The sequence below is a fragment of the Peromyscus californicus genome, unplaced genomic scaffold (assembly GCF_007827085.1).
Source record: "Peromyscus californicus insignis strain IS unplaced genomic scaffold, ASM782708v3 Scaffold_8__1_contigs__length_139910024, whole genome shotgun sequence".
Lineage (NCBI taxonomy): Eukaryota > Metazoa > Chordata > Mammalia > Rodentia > Cricetidae > Peromyscus > Peromyscus californicus.
The window spans coordinates 5,154,867-5,177,777 of NW_026294606.1; the positions used below are offsets into that span (position 1 = coordinate 5,154,867).

The following is a 22,911-nucleotide window of genomic DNA, read 5'->3' on the forward strand; positions in this document are numbered from 1 at the left end:
AAATAAAGTTTCAGGAAAGACCAGTAGACATAGTAGTGTTCAGTCTAAGCCTGTGATGGATTCCGAGAGATGGTGGTGATGCACAGTTAAGTGACATTTGTTTTAAGGGCATGAGGGAAAGGCTAAGCTATCTTCATAATCCTTGCAATGATTTTTTGTCATCACCTTGCATCTTTTGGGAAGAACCCCTCTTGAGAGGTTATTAGAAGTTGGTTTGTTTAGGACATTCAATAAAAACCACCTATCTGAAACTAATCTCCCAGAATTTCATGGACTTAAAGCCAGATACACTTCTGCACGTCCAATCTCTGTGCTTAAGCTTTGAAATAGTTTAATTAGGGTGATTGTAATTTGTTTAGTCAAAGAAAAAATTTCATAAAGCTTATTTTTCTAAAATTGTATAAATCTAGTTAAATTGCCTAGCACTTAGTTAAAAGTATATCCAAATAAAAACAACATGCATACAAGTTTGGTAGAAATTAAACCAATGAAAAAGGACTGTGATGAATTTGTTACAAATCCATTGGTAACTAATACTTCAGCAATATATAGTCACATCTGGTCAACATCTGGTTGATGTCAAAAACCCACTATGTCCTGTCCTAGGTTATGGTTATTGGCTGAAGTTGCTGCTTTCCCAAGGCTAGGACTGCAGACACACACCAATATGGGCATACTCACACAGAGCACAGGATAGCACAGACTCAGAAGATTAATGAACATACTGGAATGAAGTGTGACATTGACATGGGTAGGGGTGGGATGAGAAGGGTAAAATCTTCATTTCCATTTCTTTGGCAAAGTATCCACAGAAGATATGTGATTTTGTTTTAAAAAAATGTTTTTAAAAGATAATGTCTGGAAAAAAATTAGTTTCAGATTATGTAAGATAAGACATGTCTGAGGACACCAGGCCCAGAAGGGGTTTTAGGTGGAGAGCTCAGTGAGACATTGTAAGGAAGGACTAGCCAAAGAGATTTGGTGGTCTGGAGCCCAGGCCAGAGGCCAGAAGCTGAGGGGAAGTGAAGGGCTCCATCGCTCTCTTACAGTCCAAGTATGGGTGACACAACATGGCTGAGCCCCAAAACCAAAAGGCCTCCAGAAATAATCAAATTGTTTTCTGAAATCTCCATAGATTTTAAATGCAAACATCCTCTTCCACACAATCACTGTCCCTGTAAATAAAGGAATTTTTCTTTTAAGAAATATTTTTTGAGAGCTGATCACTTGGTATTGGATAATCAATTGGCATGCTCTTCTCTGGGGAAGACTGTTTCTCCCACTGTCAGTATTCCACAGTTGCCTGTAGTGCTTTGTGTAGGGCTGAAGTTGTGTGGCATCCCTCCATCCACATTAACGTATCTATTATTGCCCTTGTTCATTCATTCTTATTGGACATATTGGACCAATGGTCTCTGCTTGATGATTCAGTCTTACTTCTCCGCCATTGAAAAGGAAAGCAAACTTTATGTTAATTTTAGTGAATCTCAGCTCTCCAGCCTGGGGCGGATAGAATTACACCACACAGTCTAGCCCTGATGGAGACAGTGGTGTCCAGATCAGATCAGATATTCCTAGGCAGAACGATGGGAAAGACCCCAGATTCTCTTACCGCAGCATCTTGCTTTTTCTTCATATTTGACTGCCATGCAGATAGACATCTCAAGGATCCTGGTGATGTCAACCTCCACAAAGCATACCTAATTCTAAGCAACATCTCCTCTTATCTCAGCCATACCATAGTTATTAGAATCAATAACACCATGACTTTGAACAACACTTAATGTTCAAGGACATCACTAATCTTTAAGCATCTTTTCGTACTTGTCAGATAACAAATTCAGCTACATCTTGGGGAGGCCCTGTCTCACACATCATAAACTTATGGTAATGTTAACCCTAACATTTAGCTCCAACTCTAACCTTAAACATTCCTTGGAATAAATGTAAATGAATAGAAAGAAATGACAATTCTTTTTTTATATATAGAACAATCTCATTGCTCAGCCCTCCCCCAATGAGTTTTCAGCAAAGTATCAGTCTCCAAACCTAACTTTACAATTGTCTTCCTTAACCTCTGTAACAGTGCAGTAGAGCAGCACTTTAGGCGGGATATAGAGATATAGCTAGACAAAGGACAGCCGCCTCAACAATGCCAGGGAGCCCCTGGAATCAGGGATGCCTGATGTCCTAGCCCTCAAGGCCTCTTATTCATACATGAGAGTAGGCCTAAATTCAAATGGAGAAAGCTTGTGTGTTCATTATATTGCTGCTCTTAAGGTCTTTCCACACTTTGTATCTATCTGGTCAGTGGCTCAGAAGATAGGAAAAGAGGCCCAAGCTTGCCAGTAGAGGCTGATGAGCTAGCGTAATCATTAAAAGTAAAAGTCTTCCTCCTTCTCATACACTTTTTGGTGTAACAGTTGTGACTTCACAAGGCTTTATGCTAGAAATCAGGATGAGAAAAGAATACAGAACTATCCCAAAATCAATACCACCTGTATGAAACGCAGAGCCTTGCTGACTGCCTAGAATGCATGCTTTAATTGCTTTCAATAAGCCAGATTTAAGTTACATCAATTGCCTGTCAACTATAAATTATGTGTATGCATTCTAATGACACTTCTGCTTTTTGTCTCCATCCTTCTCCAGATAAGCATGCTTGATTATAACTTCATGTTGACAAATGATTGTGGAAAATGGATTCCAAGAGAAGTCCGTATCTGCCCACAGTTCCCAGCCTAGCAGGAGGCAAACCCTGAGAATTCCCTAAGTAACCAATGAAAGAATCTAGCCTGTAGGCCAAAGAGTGCAAGAATCCTCAAATATTCCACTGCCCTCAGCCCCAGCCAGCCTTGTCAGAGGCCCTGATAAACAGAATCATCTAAGCAACTACGCAGCAAATGGGTCAATAAGTATAAACAGCTGTACTTACATGTGTCTGGCTTGAGCTGGCTGTTGGTGATGCCAAAGTACTGGGGGTTTTCAATAACAGGAATCTTGGTCATTCCAATAATGACAGCATCAGGACCGCCCTCTGAAGAGGATGGAGTATTACTCCCATTGGAGATGTGGTGGAGGGGGCTGGCCGAGTCATCGTCATTGCTGATGACAGAAGCCGGGCCTGGAGTGGGAAGAAGCATAGGCATTCTGTAGTTTAACTGCTTCAGTTGAACTTTAATTCACACACACTCCAAATGCATGACTGCAGTGGGTTTTGGTATGCTCAGAGTGTTGCCATCATCACTACACCCTACTTTTAAGACATTTCTCTTACCCCAGTTAGTATTTACCTCCCATTTCCCCCATTCCCAGTCCCAGACATCCACAAATTTCCTTTTCCACTCTGATTTAACAAACCTTGGCATTCCCTGTAAGTGCAGCCAATGTAATTCATGACTTGTACTTGGCATCATGTTTTTAAATGAACTCTCAGTGCCATGAGCATTGATACTTGCTTTTCATTGTTGAGTGATCCTAAATTGTACAGACATGGCATGTGCTTTTATCTGTCCCTCTGCCCATCGAAGAGTTTGGGGCTCTGACTAACAAGAATAATTCAGCTGTGAACACATGTGCACACACTTTTGTGGGGACACATGCCTCCTTTGCTCTTGTGTGAGATTGGTAACTCCTAGGGAAGGCCTGTGCTTAACATTGTGAGCATCTAAACTGATTTAAAAATTCATTTACAAAGTGGCTGCACAATGCTCTGTTAGTCACTTGCCACGAACATATGAGGGTTCTAATTTCATTTCCATTTTCTGTAGCTGCATGTGCAGCTCCCAGGACCTGGGGTTCTGTGCACACCTTGAGAGCACTCTGTCAGGACCTGGGGTTCTGTGCACACCTTGAGAGCATCCTGTCAGGACCTGGGGTTCTGTGCATACCTTGAGAACACCCTGTCAGGACCTGGGGTTCTGTGCACACCTTGAGAGCACCCTGTCAGGACCTGGGGTTCTGTGCACACCTTGAGAGCATCCTGTCTGGACCTGGGGTTCTATGCACACCTTGAGAGTCATTGAACTCCAGGCACAGATCCAGGACACCTGTTTATCTGGTGACTTAAAAGTGGTGTTGGGCATTTGGAGATCTGAGTTTCTTATGTTCATACTTTTAGTCACTTCTTTGTGGCTCTATATCTGCTTACCATTGGGGGTTGTTTAGAGAATGCCCAGTTGTTATTTTATGGGACTGGAATGAGATTAGGGATATGAAAATGCACTACAAACTTAAATGTGATTCATATACATTAATGGACAATATGACATTATTGGGATCCCTTTATATTAGAGCAATAGTTTAATTATTTTCAAGATTTAATTTTTAACCCAAAACCTCAAAATATATGCCTCTGTATTCACTCCACTACATTTTGTCCAATCAATATATCTACTGACTACTCAAGTCAACCAAAATTGGCAACCAAAGTAGATTCAGAAAGATAAAAATGTGAGAAGACTCCAGAACATTGAATATCACATGGCTAGGCGCTTCACACGTGGAAATCCATGTCTTTAAGACATGGATCACACAGGCCTGTGAAGTGTATGGAATGAGCACACTGTCCCTGGAGAAGGTGGAAGAGGAAGAGCAAGGACCAAGCAAAGAAGGGCAGAGTGAAAGGGCAGAGTCAGACGCCCAGGCAAGGCAAAGGCTTGCTAAAGAGGGATGCCTGTGTTACACTTCCGCCCGAGGGAGTGTTTTCAACCCCACCCCTACCTCAACCCCCCAGCATGCTTCAGGACCTCTGTGCATTCTCCTCATCCTTAATTACTTCCATGTAAAGCAATTACAAAAACAAAGGTTGTTTTGTCGGACTCTGATACAGCTTGAATCTCTATTCAATATAGCGATAATCCACCCACCAAACTCCAAGATCCATTTTCCCCTATGGGGATTATTGTAGTTTGTAGTGATAACAGTCGGACATTCCCTAGCTGGTTGTGTCTTAAACAAAATGTGTATGGGGGAATCCTACTGCTATTACCAGTATTTTGAAAAGCAGTCTCTCAATGGGAGCGCATTTAAGTTGGGTTTAATAATATACTCTGGCTGGATTCTGCAAACATGTCCTCGCACAGCCAACTTAGAAACCACACAACACTCAAAGCCAAGGCAAGCCCACTGGTTGTGCTCATCTTGTGTCTTGCTCATCTGGGTTCGCCAACAGTGGAAATCCTGCCAAGAACAGCTGTAAGGACACGTTCTTACTAATAGCCCCAGCCATCTCTGTTTTGTGATCTTTCTGACAAGCCTAGATCACTCACCTTCTAGCCAGTGATGGAAGTGGAGATGTGCTCTGCCTGGGGTTCTAGGCCTTGTCAGTAAAGCTTTCCTGCCACTGGCTCCCTTGCTAGGTCCCTGGAGCAGCTGTTCCCTTCCATAAGCCTACCAGCTACCAAAGCTTGCTCCCTCAGGACCCTCAAGGGAGGTGCAGTCAAGGCTGCATATTTCTCAAAAGATCCCAGGCTCCACTTTGACTCCCACACATGAAGAAGTTGTCATCTTCAAATATTCCATGTGTTCTCATAAAATTCCTCCTGGAACCACAACAGCAGTTAGAAACATGTTGGTGCCGGGCTGGGGTGGTATGTGCCTTTAATCCCAGCCACTCGGGAGGCAGAGCCAGGCAGATCTCTGTGAGTTCGAGGCCAGCCTTGTCTACAGAGTGAGACCCAGGATAGGCACCAAAACAACACACAGAAACCCTGTCTCGAAAAACCAAAAAAAGGAAACACATTGGCTTCATTTGGTTTTGTCTCTCGTTGTCCTCTGGCCCCAGTTAGGCTGTGAGAATCACAAGACTGTTGTGCTTTGAGTAGAAGAAACTGGAGATTTCTCCAGGACTCCAGCTCTAACTCACCTGCCAGCTGCACCCTGGAGCTCTTGTACACCGTATCCTCTAATTTGTGTCTGACCAAAGAACTCACTCTCTCCTCTTCTATGGCCACCAAAGCACACTCCTTGTTCCCTAACCCACTAGCTAAGCATCAGTCAGTCCCTCATATAACGTAGTGAAAAGGGATAAGGGCTGAGGACATGGTGACCACGCACACAGAAGGGCCTGAATTCCATCCTGGCACTGGTAGAAAGTAAGACAATTTTTCAAAAGCCTTTTCACTTTGCAGAGAGTCACCGTTGACAAATGGAGCATCACAAACCTCTACAATTCATCAGAGGAATATTAATTCAACTGCTGTTCCCTTCATTAGTGATGTTCCAAAGCCGGGAAGATTGATATGGCTGGCAAGGTTGTGGGAATTAAGACCATTTTTCTATGAACATTTTAATATAATGGAATGTAGAGCACAGAAAGTTGGGAGGGGGGAAAGGCTCCCGGTGGGGACAATGAATGTCTATATAATTTGACAGCAGCCTGTCTGCACATTTCATGATTTGTGTCTTTGTGTGTCTGTGCACGCAGTTGAGCAGACATGTAAAAAAAAGGAGACAGAAGTCAGAGGCACACCACGGTGTGTTATAAGAAACTCATATGAGAACTTGAAACTGTATTTAATATTAATACAAGGTTTGAATTGCTAGGAATGTACACCACTGCTTTGTCTGGGGTAGTTAGTTCCAATAACAAGCTGATAAACAGGAAGTATACATGGAAACACTTTAGCTCATTTTTATTTCAATAGGAAATAAAAAGAAGTACAGACAGATATAGCTTTCTCTCATCAGAGCTACATGATAACATACCCTATATATTTGACTTTTTAGATGTTTCTAAGTCTAACCGAGCATATTTTCCAATGATTAAAATGGCCATCTGGGAAATGAGCTTCCTTCTCAATACCAACAATGCGGAGGGAGGGAGGGACTGCTACTTCTAAGCAACTGGATGTATTGGCCCTGCTTTCCCATCTCCTATGGGCTGGTGTTTGGCCCCCAGGACCTGCTGCCTAGTCTCTAGACACAATGAATGCCTTGTCTGCCAGTGCCTCTTCCCATACAAAGCAACACAGCCAACACCTCCATCACCTGCCTGTGTGCTCTTCTCACTCCAGGCCGCCAGCCACCTGACCCTTCACCCTAAGGCCAGATACCACAGAACTCAGGAGAGCATGGAAGCCAGAGCCTGCTGGTTTATGCAGATAGTCCTACATCTGCCTCCCTGGTTCCTCCTCACAAAAACAATAAGGAAAGCTCTTGGCCTCATTTCCCTGTTTCCTCTACCTCCTGACTGGCTAGAGAGTCTCTGTGCAGCCACACACCATGGCATGACATGTTCCCTCTTGGAAGCTCTAAGTCAGGAACTCTCTTCGCAGTGGTCCTCTCTCCTAGCTGTTAGCATCACCTCACGTGATGAATATAACAAAAGTCTCTACTGGGATATAGTTGGGACATTCTCAAGAACAGTCTATGCTGCCACTTAGGAGGGTACAACACACTTTTGAGCATCTCTAAGGGCAAGCACACCTCTGTGGTTAAAGGTGTCTAGAATGTATTGAGGTGGGTACAGTGATTAGCTTCTTAGGGGAAGGAAGACACCATCCTCCAGTACTGCAGAGGGAGAATGGCTCACCTTCCTCGCTTGGCACACACATCCCTGAAACATGAGGAACACTATGGACTACCCTGGAACTGAAAACTCTCTGATGTTTCTGGAAAGGATGGGCTATTTCTGAAATGTGCCCTTTGGGAGCTTCCTAGTGCCCCATGATACTAAAGCTTGGTGCTCTGTCTAACTTTCCCTCCATTTGGTAAGAGGTTTTGCATTAGAATCTTTGAGGCTAGTGAAGGGGTGAAGGTTGGAGACTTTTCCCCTCCCAGGATTTTTCTGCACAGTCTGTCTCAACCTGAGCTTGGTCCCCTGGTCATTTTCGGATCACTGGACAGACACTGCTAGAGAACATTTAACTGGATAAGGTCCCATGTCAGGGTTAAAAAGATAAAGGAAACAAGCTTCAACCAGGCAGTGGTGGTACACAACTTTAATCCCAACACTTGGAAGGCAAAGGCAGGCAGATTTCTGTGAGTTCAAGGCTAGCCTGGTCTACAAAGTGAGTTCCAGAACAGCCAGGACTGTTACACAGAGAAACCCTGTCTTAAATAAGTAAGTAAGTAAGTAAGTAAGCAAGTAAGTGAATAGAAGGAAAGAAAGAAAGAAAGAAAGGAAGAAAGAAAGGAAGGAAGGAAGGAAGGAAGGAAGGAAGGAAGGAAGGAAGGAAGGAAGCAGCCTTCCTTATATGGCTGGGCTAGGCAAACGCAGGACAGACAGCTCAGAAATTGGTGGCTTTCTTAAACACATCTGTACCCACTACTTAGGAATTTTACCTACAGCCAACCTTGCTGCAAAAAGGAACAGCAACCAAGAGTCTACTCATGATGCTCAGATCTTGGAAATTCACAGGAATAGTAGAAAACAGTCTTTTCGTGCCTTCCATGTAATTCCTATTCTTTGTCTTTGTGCCCACACCAAGCAGAATGGAGGTCCTGAGAGATCACACCTGATTTGGGTCCTGATGATGAGCCCTACCATCTGCATTCACTGCACGTGCTACAGGCTCTGCATTTCTATTGTCTACATTCAGTCTGAATGCAAGGAACAGAATGTAATCAAGCACAAATCACAGTGTCTGGATGTGGAAGTCTGTTTTTGAGAAAAAAAAATCACCATAAATGAACAGTTAATTTACCAGTTTGGAATTCTGTTGCATCATAGCCAACAGAACAAAGCTAAGAGCCAAACTTGCCCAAGCTTGCCCATTCAGCCAACTGTGCACCACACTGTAGCCCTGATGTGGTTCTAGTCTGTGTCTTTAACCTTCAAAAGCCACCTCCGCCTAGAGCAGAGACAGCAACTGGCATGCCCACTGCATTCAAAACAAGTCAGCTTCATGGTGCAAACCTACTTACTGCACAGAGTTTGCAAAAGTAATGCCTCTTCTAGAACACAGTAAGTGGGTCTTACTTCAACAAATCTAAAACTGGGAAGACAGAAAATAAGTCAAAGACCAATGAATAGAGAGAGAACCTGAGACCAGTGAATAGGGAGAGAACCTGGGCAGGTTCTGTGGAGCCAAGCTACAAAAGCCCAGTAAAGCCAGAGGAGGAGTGACTACTTACCCTTTACCCACACCTTGTCTTGACTTCCCCAACTCCAAACCATGAAACATTTGAAAACGACAACAAAACATAAAATAAACTTCAAAAGAGAAATGGAAACTGGAGAAACCTTAGTCATATGACTCAATAATACACCCCCACCCACTCAATAACACACCCCCACCCCCCAAAAAAGTTTAAAAAATAAAAACCACTGAGACTAAGACTTTCCCTCAGCCCTGGAAGCTGGGCTCTAGATTCCTGTGTGAACACTTGTATTTCATCCTGAGAACATGGAAGTTCAAATCAGAAAGAGGCAGCAACCTGTCTTCCAAGGAAATGGCCCAAGCCTGGGATGAACAGCTCTTCTCCCTCACTTTCTTCCTTCCCCTTAAGTGGCGAAATCATTCCCTCACATTGAATCATCCAGCAGGACAGTCATGGGGGTTGAGGACACACAACGCGCTTGACAAATGTGCCACAGCTTTGCAGCAATGTGGGAAAATAATGAGAGAAAACAGATCTTATCTGAAGCTGAGAGAGGCAATAGAAAGTAACACAAAATTCCTAGGTAGGGGGAGCTGACTCCGGGGGGCAGTTGGGGATACTGGAATGCTACATGCATGTCTGCCACTGAGTCGCTGTGCGATGGGCAGCCGGCAGCCCTTACAGCACCAGACTCTACTGGACACATATATGTGGGACCCTGTTGTTTGGAGGGTCTCCAGCAACTAAAGGCACAATAAATATCTATTCCTTGGACTCAGCTGTTACCTTAGGAAACCTCTGGGTTTGAAAGTATTTTCTGTACCACAGAAAAATCTATAGTTGTAGGCCACTAAAGGAGCAGAGGTAACCTAAGCCGTGTGTTTCTGTGCTCTGGGGCTCTGTAGTGATCTTCAGAGTCAGTTAGGGATAAAACCTGGTTCAAGAACTAAGTGAAGCAAAACAGTGCAGGTAAAATCTTCTCTCAATGAGGTGTCACAGAACTGCTGCCCGGATTGTTCCAGGCTTAAGCTCAGCCATGTCTTCCTGGAATCCTGCATGCCAGGCTTGCAGTCTAAGCTGATATTTACTTATTTCACTAGTTAATTATCCAGCTAGCTAGTTAGTTGTTGAGGCACAGGAAAATAAACCCTAGGGCCTTAAGCAAGTGCTGACTTTCACAATGGTTGAAGCTCACAATGGTTGAAAGTCACAATGACTTTCACAAATAGTTGAAGTTCATCTGAATACTTCCTTCCAGATTTTAGAAACCAGAATGAAAGCTTAGCCACAATGCAAAGCCAGATAAAGATCCTTTGCACAGGCACTGAGTTTCACTCATTAGAGAGTCTGGCCCAACAGTGTCATGCTCATGGACTTGCCATGACCAACCCTACTCAGAAGGTTCATTTTCCTCCCAGTCATTTTTGAGGTAGTCTATGCATTTGTTTCTTAGACGGTGCTGAGGATCAAATCTAGGGCTCTACCACCAAACTATCTCCTCTGCCCCTCAATATTTGTTTGACTTCATTTTTTAAAAGTGAAATCATAGATTGCATTTTTCAAGACTGTTTTCTTTTCCATTTGAGTAATTTTCAGTTACTTTTTTTTTTTTTTTTTTTTTTTTTTTTTTTTTTTTTTTTGAGACAGGGTTTCTCTGGGTAGCTTTGTAGCCTTTCCTGGAACTCACTCTATAGTCCAGGCTGGCCTCGAACTCAGAGATCTGCCTGCCTCTGCCTCCCAAATGCTGGGATTAAAGGCGTGTGCCACCACCGCCCGGCTTACTTTTCTTTTTTACAGAGCCCCACTAATGGTCAACATTCATCTCTCACTGACTGTACAATTCGGGATTATTTCTATCCATTAAATTACAATAAACACAGTGGCATTGAACATCTTACACATCTGAGGTGCTCACCCCCTTTTCAAGCATCACTGTAGTCAGGTAAATCCTGTTATAAATAGAATTGTTACTGAGGACAAGCTTAGTCAGAACGGCTTTGAGCTATATCGAGTCTCACTTTTACCAACAACACGAGTAAGGAATCTATAGTTGAGGAGTCACTTTTACCAGTAACCCATGAGTGAGGAGTCTATAGCCGAGCTCTAGCCCAATGTGCAAGTGAAAGGCAAGCCACTTCCTACTTCCTCTCTGCCATCCATCCATGCAGCTGAGGGGTGAGTCACTTCCTACTTCCTCTCTGCCATCCATGCAGCTGAGGGGTGAGCCACTTCCTACTTCCTCTCTGCCATCCATGCAGCTGAGGGGCGAGCCACTTCCTACTTCCTCTCTGCCATTCATGCAGCTCCACATTACTGAGCAGAGATTTGGCAAGCTGTCTCCTTCTGTCTGCACCCCTGAAATCATTACCACACTGCTTCTTGCAGGGTGATGCATTGCAAGGGTGCATCAAAGAACATTCTAGATAAGAAAAGTGTAGGCATGCCTCTTGTTCAGCCCCTACAATACCCACTTGATCTTCAGCAATATCTTTCCTAGATTACAAATCACCTGAAGATGCTGGCAAGGAGTCAGATCAAAGACTCTGATACACTCAGTTACCCCCCAACAGATGGGGATCTGTTCTGAGAACTGGGTTTTCTTTAGTCTTTTTAAATTGCCTTTCCCATATTCAGAGTTGCCAAAATTCACCAAATTTTGGGATACTGTAATTAATTGAGTTGTCTATGGAGTAGTTATTTATCCAACTGGCAGGGCAGAGACTTCAAAGAGTAATAGCTTCAATGTTTGCCTGAAGGGGCTTTTGGTGGAAAGAGAGCCACCCTAGAAGTACTTCAGTGTTGGGGATAGGGGTACTCAGAGGAGGAGAAGCCATTCCATCCTAGAGGAAAGATGAGGTTACAGGAGACATATTTCTGGATTCTACAACACAGATTAGAATTAGCCAAGCACAGAGTGGGGATACAGAAAGTTGGGTGTTTGCAATTTGCTTTTGGTAGATGCCACACTTCAGATTTTGAGCTTTGAATCCTTTTTCCAGGTTCCTGACTCACTGGAGACATTTGGTGGCAGGAGCAGATGCAGCTCTCACTAGCCAGGTGACCGTGAGCCTGCCATCAGTGCTCCATGGTGCACTGCACTGCCAACACATTTGGATGTTAGACATGAAACAATACAGAAGTGTCAGCAATCTCAGGTCAGAAAGATACTGGATCAGTTCATCTTAGACAGATCATTTTAGCTGCAGGACGGAGTCAGAATTATGAGAGAGAAAGACAAAAAACAAGAAACTGGCCAAGAGGTTTAAAGAGAAATGAAGTCTGGTGAAAACTGCAGCCTGACCTGGGTGTGGGGAAGTGGGACAGTGAAGAGGAGATGTGCAGAGTTAGAGAACCAGTGACTGACTACAAGTCAAGGAGGGAGTCATGATGCTTTCAGCTGAAGACAGTAAGGTATATGATGGCACTGTCCATAGAGTCCTGAAGGAACTTGGGACAGAAACAACTTCACAGCTCTAAATTGAAGCTTCTAAGACACAAATCCCAGATAAGACATTTATGCTGTGGGATGTCTTTCTATATGCTGTGAATATGTGTTGCTCTCATTGGCTAATAAATAAAGCTGCATTGGTCTATGACAGGGCAGGATGGGGTCAGATGGGAAAATTCAGGAGAGATAGTGAGAGGAGAAAGGAGAATCGGGAGAGATGCCAAACTGCTGTACAAGGAGCAACATGTAATGGGATGCAGGTAAAGTCACAGGACATGTGGCAATACATAGATTAATAGTTATGGATTGAGTTAAGTTATAAGAGCTAGCTAACAGGAAACCTGACCCATAGGCCATACATTTTGTAAATAATATAAGCCTCTGTGTGTTTACTTGGGTCTGAGTGGCTGTAGGACTGGTCAGGACACTGGAGAAACTTCCAGCTACACATTTAGGGTAAAAATCCCTACTGAGGTATTTGGGAGGAAAGAAGAGCGGCTGCTTTAATTTAGATTTTAATGTCCCAAAGGCCTATGTGTCCATAGGGTCCCTGGAGTACAGCTACTGGGAGATGGTGGGACCATTAAGAGGTGGAGCCTAATGCTAGAACTTTAGGTCATTTGTGAGTGTGTCCTTTGGAGGACTGTGGCACCTCAGGCTTTTTACTTCCTACCAAGGGGTGAGCAGTTTTGTTCAGCCATGCACTCCTGAAGGGATGTGCTGTGCAATGTCCTCCCATGGGCCACAGAAGATGGATGGGATCCATTACAGCTATGAGTCAGTCAACCTGTCCTAAACTGATCACTCGGGGGCTTTGTTATGGAGACAGAAAGCTGACTAAACCTGGGAAGCATCGGGTTGGCAGGTCTGGGGCTCAGGACAGTCAAAGCTCAGGGCCCTTAGGGAACCAGAGAAGGGAAGTGAGGTCTGGATGCGACTCATTCCCTGTTCGTTTTTATTCACAAACACAAACAAGAGTACCCAACTGAGGCTAAATTTGGGTGAGCTTATTCCTGACTTGCTGATGTCTAGGCTCCCTATAGGAGGGCCACAGTCACAATGGGGACAAGCTTTGGAAATACAAGTGCTTCAGAGAGATGAAGTGGCTGCCATTCTCCCAGAAGCTCTGGCCATTCAACTGCTCCTTTTTGATGGATTGAAGCAGCAGTCTTAAAACAGAAACAATACTCTCCTTTTATTGTGGTGGTCCACCCATGGGGATTGGGGTCTGCTCAGCCTCCTTTTATTTTCTGTTTAATAAGAGACATTTTGTTCGCAGTAAAATGAAGGGCTCCCTTAAAAGATAGGTACAGTCAGCATTAAGAATCTGCCCCATTTGGATTCTATTAGAAAATTAACCAGTGAAACCCTAATGATTTTGAAAAAAGCTAACCAAAGTGGGGGCGGGGGCAGGGAGAATAATACATCAATATCTCAGCAACTCTGAGACAGAACTAAAATGAAATAAAATAAACAGCAAGAAAGATTAGTTTTTCAAACATCTCTCCAAGGAAAGAGTTAGGATTTAGTAAGTTGAAAAGGGAGTATTCATAACCCAAGTGAAAGCTGGAGAAAGGAGCCAGAAATGGGCAAATGGAAGAAACTTGACTGTCCCTGTAGATCCTGGCCACACAAGCCCTCAGCATCAGCGTTCCAAAAGTTCTGACCTCAAGACACCCCAGTTTCCTGATTGCCTTTTATATTTCAGAAAAATCCCATTTGTACATTTGTATGTGAAGAGAAAAAATCACTAGTTTCCAGTCCTTAGAACTCTGCAGAAATTAAAATTTACTGTTATCCAATTTTCTGTTGTTATCTCTCCATCCTCCATCCCCAAGAATAACATGTCCACTACTTTTGGTGAGCAGATGAAGGTACTACTAGGCAGAAGACATGTCCCTCACATCCACTTCCTGAGGCTGTGCCTGCTCACAGGGAGGGAGCTGAGAACAGTGAAGGCGTCTCACAGAGCATGAACTGACTACTCCAAACCCTGGAATGCTGGCCACTGGCTGGAAGAGAGGTGAGGCAAAGGGTCACACTGCTGATCGTTTCCTTTCTGGCTGACTTGCAATCCGCTAACTAAACAGCTGGCTTCAAATTAATTCCAGTTCCTCTGGTCTCAGAAAAGTGTAGTTCAGGGCCAAGTTCGTCCTTATCTCGTACTTGTGAACAAAAGCATTGTAAGTGGAAGTCCCATCCGAGACTAGGAGGAGGACTTGTGTGGAGATGAACTGATTCTGAACATCACCACATAAAGAGTACTTCCTCCCCACCAACCTTCACTTGAGCCATTTCTTCCTCTAAACTTCCAATTGCATTTATCCTCACTATCTCTAAGAAAAATATCATCAAACAGTTCCCAGGGTTGAAGAAACGGCTCAGCAGTTAAAAGCACTGGCTGATCTTCCAGAGGACCTAGGTTTAGTTCCCAGTACCCACATGGCAGTTCACAGATATCTATGACTCCACTGTCAGGGGCTTTGACGCCCTCTTCTGATCTCCATGGGTACTACATGCACATAGTGCACATACATACATGCAGGCAAAACACCCATATGCATAAAATAAATTTTTTAAAGTTTTTCTATGACAAAGAAAAAGTGTTATGATTTAAATTCTTGAAATTGACATTTTCCTTTGATTCTTGTCCCTTAAGACTGTCTTAGCTGCCTGCAGTGGCTGCAGCTGCGTAATCAAATTCCAGCCAGTGGAAGGCCTGGCCGTCCAGTCCTCACACTTGCCACCTGTGCCAATCGCCCTTCAACTCACCCAGGACAAAGATAGTACACAGGCAAACCAGTATTTATGACTTATGACTTGAAGATCACATTGGGGTGTTCCAAGGAAGAACTACATGTGAGTGTGGACAGAAGAGAAAACAGCTCAGAGCTCTCCAGGGGGCAATCACATTCAGCCCCAACTTAACCGTGTGCGAGAATCAACATGTTTGATCCATTTTCAACTCTGAGCATATTGACAACAGTAGGTGCTGACCCTGACTGATGCACATAGATAAAGACATGCATATGTATCAGTAGAGCTTTTATCGACTCCAAGCCTTCTTGACAGTTCCCCAAGAGCTGTAGACAAATTTCTAAGCAGTCTTATTAAATAAAAAACACAGAGCCAAATACAGGCGTGAAAGCCTTAGAGATCAGGGAAATAATGAGAGCCACCAACTAACCTTACCTCTCCATGCCGAAGCTTCCAAAGTGAGCTACTTCCTGTCAACCCCCGCCTTTATTGCCTTGCTGTTCTGCCCTCTCATTGGCTCTTAGCCCAGCTACCTCACTTCCTTGTCACTGTCTGTCTGTACAGACCTCCAGGTCTCTGTGGTTGGTACTGGGATTGAAGGCATGTGTCATCATGCTTGACTCTGTTCCCTAGTATGGCCTTGAACACACAGAGACCCTGCCTGCCAAGTGATCAAATTAAGGGCGTGTGCTACCACTGCCTGACTTTTGTGTTTACTTAAAATGGTTTGCTATTTCCTCTGATCTCCAGGCAAACTTTATTTATTAACATACAAATAAAATATCACCACATTTCAGCACAAATAAAATATCACCATAAAGTGCCAAAACCTCAAATTCAAAATTTGGTGTCTGTTCATATCTGCACTATTTTGGAGATAAAGGTTTCATCATGTTTCAAGTGACTTCTTACTCCAACATGCAAAGAGCCACTAACTACAGAAAAGTACGAGTAAGACAAAGAGATGATTAGACAGGTCTTCTGTGTTTATATGTGACTTAAACCCAGTCCCTATCAACAGCTGCGCTTAGTGTTGAGAACTGTTCCTCCTCCTCCTCCTCCTCCTCCCTCCCTCCCATCCTTTCACTGACCTTCTGATTCAGCCTCCCTGCGTTTCTCCAGCTTCCTGTAGTCCCTTTCCCGTGGTGCTTCGGGAATAACGATTTCCAAGTTTAAAACAATTATTGAACCCCTTCAACAGCTTCTTGTTAGAGTTTTATAAGCTTCTGGCTGTTACTCTAGGATCTGTGATTTGCCCACCTGCCGCCCTCCCCGGTTTCCTAGGGAAGAACCAATGGAGGTGCTCCATGCTTTCTGTACCTCATTTTTGTTATTTGTATTCTCCAACTGTCAGGACAAGTATCGTACCCAGCCTCTTCACTTTGGTCTGAGCCCCTCTGAGCCCTGCTGTATTCACTCTCTGTGTTTTATCCCCATTTGAAGACTGGAATAATGATGCAGTGTCTACCTCGGAGTCACCTGGTTTCAAAACACAGAAACTAGTTCATTTCCCTCCAGCTGCCATTCACTATCGACTGGGAACTTCCGGTGCAGAGAAAGACTCTATGCAGATTCATGAGGAGCTTGCCACTACAGGTTAGTCCACCCTGCTCCAAAGCATGACATTTGAAATGCTCCAAAATCAGAAATGTTTTGAACACTGGCCTCTCAGAAGGGAAGAACCGCATAGAAGACGCCATTTCAGGCCAAAAAACAACCAAAATGCAGGTACACTAAAAAATAATGAATAAAATTACCATCGGGCTATGTGTATATAATGTATATGACACATAAATAAATTCTGTGTTTGGAATTAGATTCCATCTCCAAGATGTCTCATTATGCATGTGCAAATATTCTAAAATTGAAAAAAAAACACAGAATCTAAGACATTAAACACTTTGGAGACAAGATGTTCCACTTGCACAAGGATGGTGGCAGCTGAGAGGACATGTCTGGGACACTAAGAACCTTTGCTATAGGGAGCCCGCTTGGGAGATTTACCACCATCTCCAGAGCTGGCAGAGACAATCAGAGTTCTTAGGATTGATGAGAGCAACAAAGTTTTTTAAAACACAACAGTATCAAATATAAAAGTGTGGTGGTATTGTGTTCCCCAAAATATTGTGCACGCTAATAAACTTACCTGGGGTCAGAGAAGAGAACAGCCACAATATTAAACATAGAGGATAGGCAGTGGTAGCACATGCCTTTAATCCTAGCATTCCAGAGGCAGAAATCCCTCTGGATCTCTGTGAGTTCAAGGCCACATTGGAAACAGCCAGGCATGGTGACTCACGTCTTTAATCTCAGGGAGTGATGGCAGAAAGCAGAAAGGTATATAAGGCATGAAGACCAGAAACTAGAAGCATTCGGCTGGTTAAGCATTTAGGCTTTGAGCAGCAGTTCAGCTGAGATCCATCTGGATGAGGACTCAGAGGCTTCCAGTCTGAGGAAACAGGATCAGCTGAGAAACTGGCAAGGTGAGGTGACTGTGGCTTGTTCTGCTTCTCTGATCTTCCAGCATTCACCCCAATACCTGCCTCTGGGTTTGATTTTTATTAATAAGACCTGTTAAGATTTCTGCTACATAAAAGTGCAAGGAAAATGCCAATGTATAAATTACAAAGCAACATAAAACCACTATGCTTTGCTAATACAGTAGCTACCTGGTTCACTGTGGACCTATAAAGGGATGCCACTGAACACAGTACTGCTTGTCATCTGAATCTGTGGGTCCTGCACTTGAGAATTGCACCAACCATAAGCTGAAGATATACATACATATCTGTTCTGAGTATATTTTGGTCATTATTACTTAAACACTATAGTATGATAATATTTATACAGAATTTACATTATATTAGACATTATAAATAATTGAGAGAGATGATTAAAGCACACAGAGGGTTGTACTCAGGTTAGGTACAAATACCATGTGCTTTTGTGTAAAAGAGACAGGAGCTCTGAGGACCTTGGTATACACATGGTCCTGAGCCGATCTCCTATATGTACTGAGGGGTTTCAGCATTTAAAGGTGAGAAATACCCAGGAGCCAGCACTCCAGACAGTGATGTGGAATACAGATACTAGACCAGATGCCAAGGTGTTTGACTTTCTCTGGACACCACAAGAAGTGACCAGTATGATCTAGAGTAAGCCTTTCTTATAAAAATTATGGACACACACTGAAAACACTGGCACCTGGCCTTACATTGTTTCCCTGAGCCTGGCATCTGGGAAATATGAGCTCATGTGCAATTTAAAGAAAAGCATTCAGTCAACTGGCCTAGATTTTCTCTGGAAAAATGATCCTCAGATTCTTTCAGGTCATTGTTCTCATCTTAAGAGGAGAGCCTGTGCTCTGCAGAAGCAATCTTTAAAATGATGCTTATTAATGCTTGCTACATGACAGGCACTTATTAGAGATTAGATACTACTTTAATTAGGGGAACTTGGTCAGCATTTATTGCCATGTTTAAAAAACAAACAAACAGAAAGCTGAAATAAAAACTTAAGAGCCCATATATTTAAAGTCCAGAAGCCTCAAGCGAGAATAGATGAAATTAGTCTTGTCTGAAGCACAGCAAGGTGTCCCGACTCTGTATTTCAAACAACTAATTTTGAAGAAAAATGGTTGGCAGATATTTTTCTCTTTCATTTTGAATGTGTGGACTATTTCAAAGAAAATTCAGCAGGGTTCACCTCTTCTTGCTCACAATTAAGTTATACAAAGTGCTGGGTTTTTCAAATCAACTGCAAATTCCAGAGGGCTCCATAACAAAAACCATAGCCATCCACTGTGAGTGCAAGGTGGGACCCGCTGCTCTGGGTCCTTATTCTCCAGGCATGGGCCTGAAGGAGGGTCAGTCAGTCTCTGCCTAATAATAAGACATGACAGACACGAGGGACTGGGATCAAAGCTTGGTCTCTCTCCTGTACCACCCCAGTGAGAGCTCAGAGTGCTCTGAAAACATTTTTTCAGCTGTCACAAGCTCCCTGAGGGAAGGCGGGTGACGTCTGTCTGCACACACACATTTTCCTGCTGACCCCATCTTAATGCTGGCTTCACACACATTCCAATTCCCTTCTCTTCAAAGCAGCACTGGTTAGTAATTTAGAGCAAAGGCTTCACAAAGGACTTGCTTTAGAAGTGACATTACTGGCCCTCTAAGAGAATGACAAGCCCACAGTGCCTGGCAAATGGTTTATGACAAATTCCCTTGAGACTTGGTTTCCATGGAGAACCCAAACAGTGAATCAGACCTGGAGGACTTGCTCAGACTGGTCCATAGTGCACTGTCACAGAGTGAGAGCCTGAGGAAGGAAGGTCCCTGCACTGTGACCCTCGTGGTATTGCTTGCTGCCTTTACCATCTTGCCTTTTCATTTACGTCATCTTGATATTTGTGATTATATTATTGAGACTGTACATATAACATAGAAATTTGTTTTTAGTCCCTCTGTATTATCGTTTGCTGCAGCTAATGCAGGGCACCACCCAGGGAGTTTTCTGTGCTGCATGATGGGATTTTACAGGAGACAACTGTGCACAGGGAGGCATCCGGCCATTACAAGACATCTTTCCTGCTGAGTCTAGCCAAGGTCAGAAAACGTGAGGCCAACACAACAGCCAAGGTGGTTAATCTCACTGCGGAACACCCTTTCTTTGAGTCTTCACCGTGAAACAGAACAAACAGAATTACATGAACTAATAAAGCCAAGTGTTGAATAAAATAACAACAAAAAAATAGAACAAAATGAAAACCTATTGTTTAAAACAAAATGCCTGAGATCCACAATGCCTAGAGATATTCCATGGTATAGAACCTTAGATCCACAATGCCTAGAGACATTCCCATGGCATAGAACCTGAGATCCACAATGCCTAGAGATATTCCCATGGTATAGAACCTGAGATCCACAATGCCTAGAGATATTCCATGGTATAGAACCTGAGATCCACAATGCCTAGAGACATTCCCATGGTATAGAACCTGAGATCCACAATGCCTAGAGATATTCTATGGTATAGAACCTTAGATCTACAATGCCTAGAGATATTCCATGGTATAGAACCCAAGATCCACAATGCCTAGAGACATTCCCATGGCATAGAACCTGAGATCCACAATGCCTAGAGATGTTCCTGTGGTATAGAACCCAACATCCACAATGCCAGGAACATATCCCACAGTCTAGAACCTAAGATCCGAGATGCCAGAACAGTTCACACAGTGAAGAACTGAAACTCTAAGACACCAGTGATAACAGGATTGAGAAGCCCAGACCTAGGTTAGAGTGTAGCAAGGTTGGAATTTATTCTAGATAATTTGGGACCTGTTAAAGACAAATCTCAGGCTGCCTATGCAAAAGCATACCAATCCCTTTCTCTCCTAGTTTATCTGACACTCCCCAAAAAGCAGACTTTGTCTGACCAGGTCATTCCTTCTGCTATGGAATAAAAAACTATCACCATTGTCTTCAATGTCTTCATTGTCATGGCCATCATCATTGCTACTGCCACCATCACCATCAGGAACTGGATTCAGACTCTATGTCCTGGGACTATGTCAGATTCACCATTTCTTTACAGACAAGCTACAATCACTTAGGCTGTCTGTGAACCTTCCCTCTGGTACGTAAGCACTACAGTCACTGTCCTGCCCCCAGTAGAGCTACCTCAGTGATTTGTGAGCTGATGTGTTCATGAAACATTCCTAGACACCCAAGAGAAGAACAAAGTCTAAAACTGTCAAAGACACTTCAAAGTGTGACCTGGCCACACTATCTGACCCCAGCTTGTCAGCTGTGAGTTCTGCTAAAACATCCCAGATACCAGTCTGCACTCTTCAAGTAAACATGCCATGACTCTTCCTATTTATTATTAATTTGCTCAAAACCTACCCATTGACTGTCTGATAGGTGCTAGACAGTACACAATGTAATGACAACAGACTAACAACATCACCCCTTTGTGGAATGTTTCTTTGTTCTTCAAATAAAAAAATTAATTAATGGACATTTTGACTGTTTCTCGGGGTAAATACCACATAGTTCACCGTATTTATACAATTCTATTTCTCCAATTAGAGTATAAGGACTCTATGCTGCTCCACTCCTTATTTTTTTCCATGAGCTTCATAACAATTACAGTATAATCAGCTCAGGTACTTTCCACATGTATATGCTCAATAAATGTCTCAATTCCCTAATGAAATGTTTTAAAGGAGACAAACAACAGTAGAAACTGCCTTATTGTTGTCTACTGGTTCCAGTATTTCAGAGACATCCGCTCTTTCCCTGTCATAGTTGGTCTCCAAGATTTATTTATCTACCTAGTTGTTTAAATTCCCCATACTGTGTGTTATAAGCAAATACATATATTTTAATCTTGTCTCCCTACTGCATTCCAAGTATCAAATATAGGGCCTGGTTAAATTTAGGCATTCCATAAAGAGGTAATTAAAAAGGGGAACGATGGGTGGACTCCAGCCAGCACCTTATAGTATTTAGTGAAAAGCCAAATTCAGCACACATAGGCCCATGGCTGGGCTAGATACCCAAGTGCTCACCTCTCTTCTCTGCAGAGACCTGGACTCCTCACCTCTCCACCCTGCTCTTTGTATCTGCTTATGCAAAGTGGGCAGACATGGCACGTGGATCCCAGGTAGAAGTTTAAGACACAACAGCCTGCCTCACCTCCTCTTGCCCCTGCCAGGATGACCCACAGAGCCTCATGTCCAGACAGCAGTATCCTGAGCTTCTGGCTCCAGAGAGTCATGTGAGTAGAGCCCCTCTGACTATGTGCATTGTACGACAGGAAAAGAAATGATCTTTTATGTCTTAGGAGTTATGGCTTCTTCAGTAGTCAAGTTCCAAGTAAATCATCTTAAACTCATTAACACCTGTAGAAATATAGGGATTTTTACAGTAACCAATCAGTTTTGGATTGGATTTAAGGCTGGCTCCACAAAATGGAACCCATGTCTTACACTATCAATGAGACTAAGAATCTTGAGGCTAGAAAGCTCATGGGCCCTAGGGGAAAACCTATTATAATAATTCTGCTAAATTAACTTAGCCATAAACGATATATTACTATATCCATAGATCAATGCATCACTCAACTGGCATCAGAGAAGATTCTTTGGAGACCTAGAACTGGTCAACATGCAGAGAATGAGAGACTTTGGAATATTCAGCACTACCTGGGATGTCTATATCGCATCCCTATCCTCAAGGCTCCAGGACCCATTTGGAAGAGGAAGAGAAAAGATTGTAAGTTCAGGGAATAGGAGACTTCAAGAAATAGAGTTTTCCAGACACAGTGGAGCAGATGCATATACAACCTCAGAGTGATGTTCACGTGCAAAGACCTGTACAAGCTAAGTCAGACCTAATCCCAGCATGGAGAAGGGGAGGCGAGCACAAAGCCCCAGCCCTAACTCAGGAGCTATTGGCATTTGATTGCTGCTGTGCGAGGCAAAGTCCATCTTCTTCAATGGTGAGACACCTGGTGTACTGACCACACTCCAAGTCAGGCCTCATGCTCAAGATTGGTCATCCAACACAAACTGTACTTGATGCGAGGAGAGAGAAGAAAGGGTGGTGGGGAGGGAGAGAGTGTGCAGGAATTTGTATGGATAGAGATTGAGAGGG

The 22,911-nt window shown here is 43.3% G+C and overlaps 1 protein-coding gene across 8 annotated transcripts in view; it reads right to left on the bottom strand.

The window, feature by feature from the left end:
- Positions 1–22,911, bottom strand: part of Ntrk2 (neurotrophic receptor tyrosine kinase 2) — a 392,209-nt gene that overhangs the window by 202,063 nt on the left and 167,235 nt on the right. For all 8 annotated transcript variants that reach the window (XM_052726807.1, XM_052726804.1, XM_052726802.1 and 5 more), the window contains one exon: positions 2,936–3,124. In XM_052726807.1, coding sequence (XP_052582767.1) covers positions 2,936–3,124 — 189 coding nt within the window. The remainder of the gene's footprint in view (positions 1–2,935; positions 3,125–22,911) is intronic.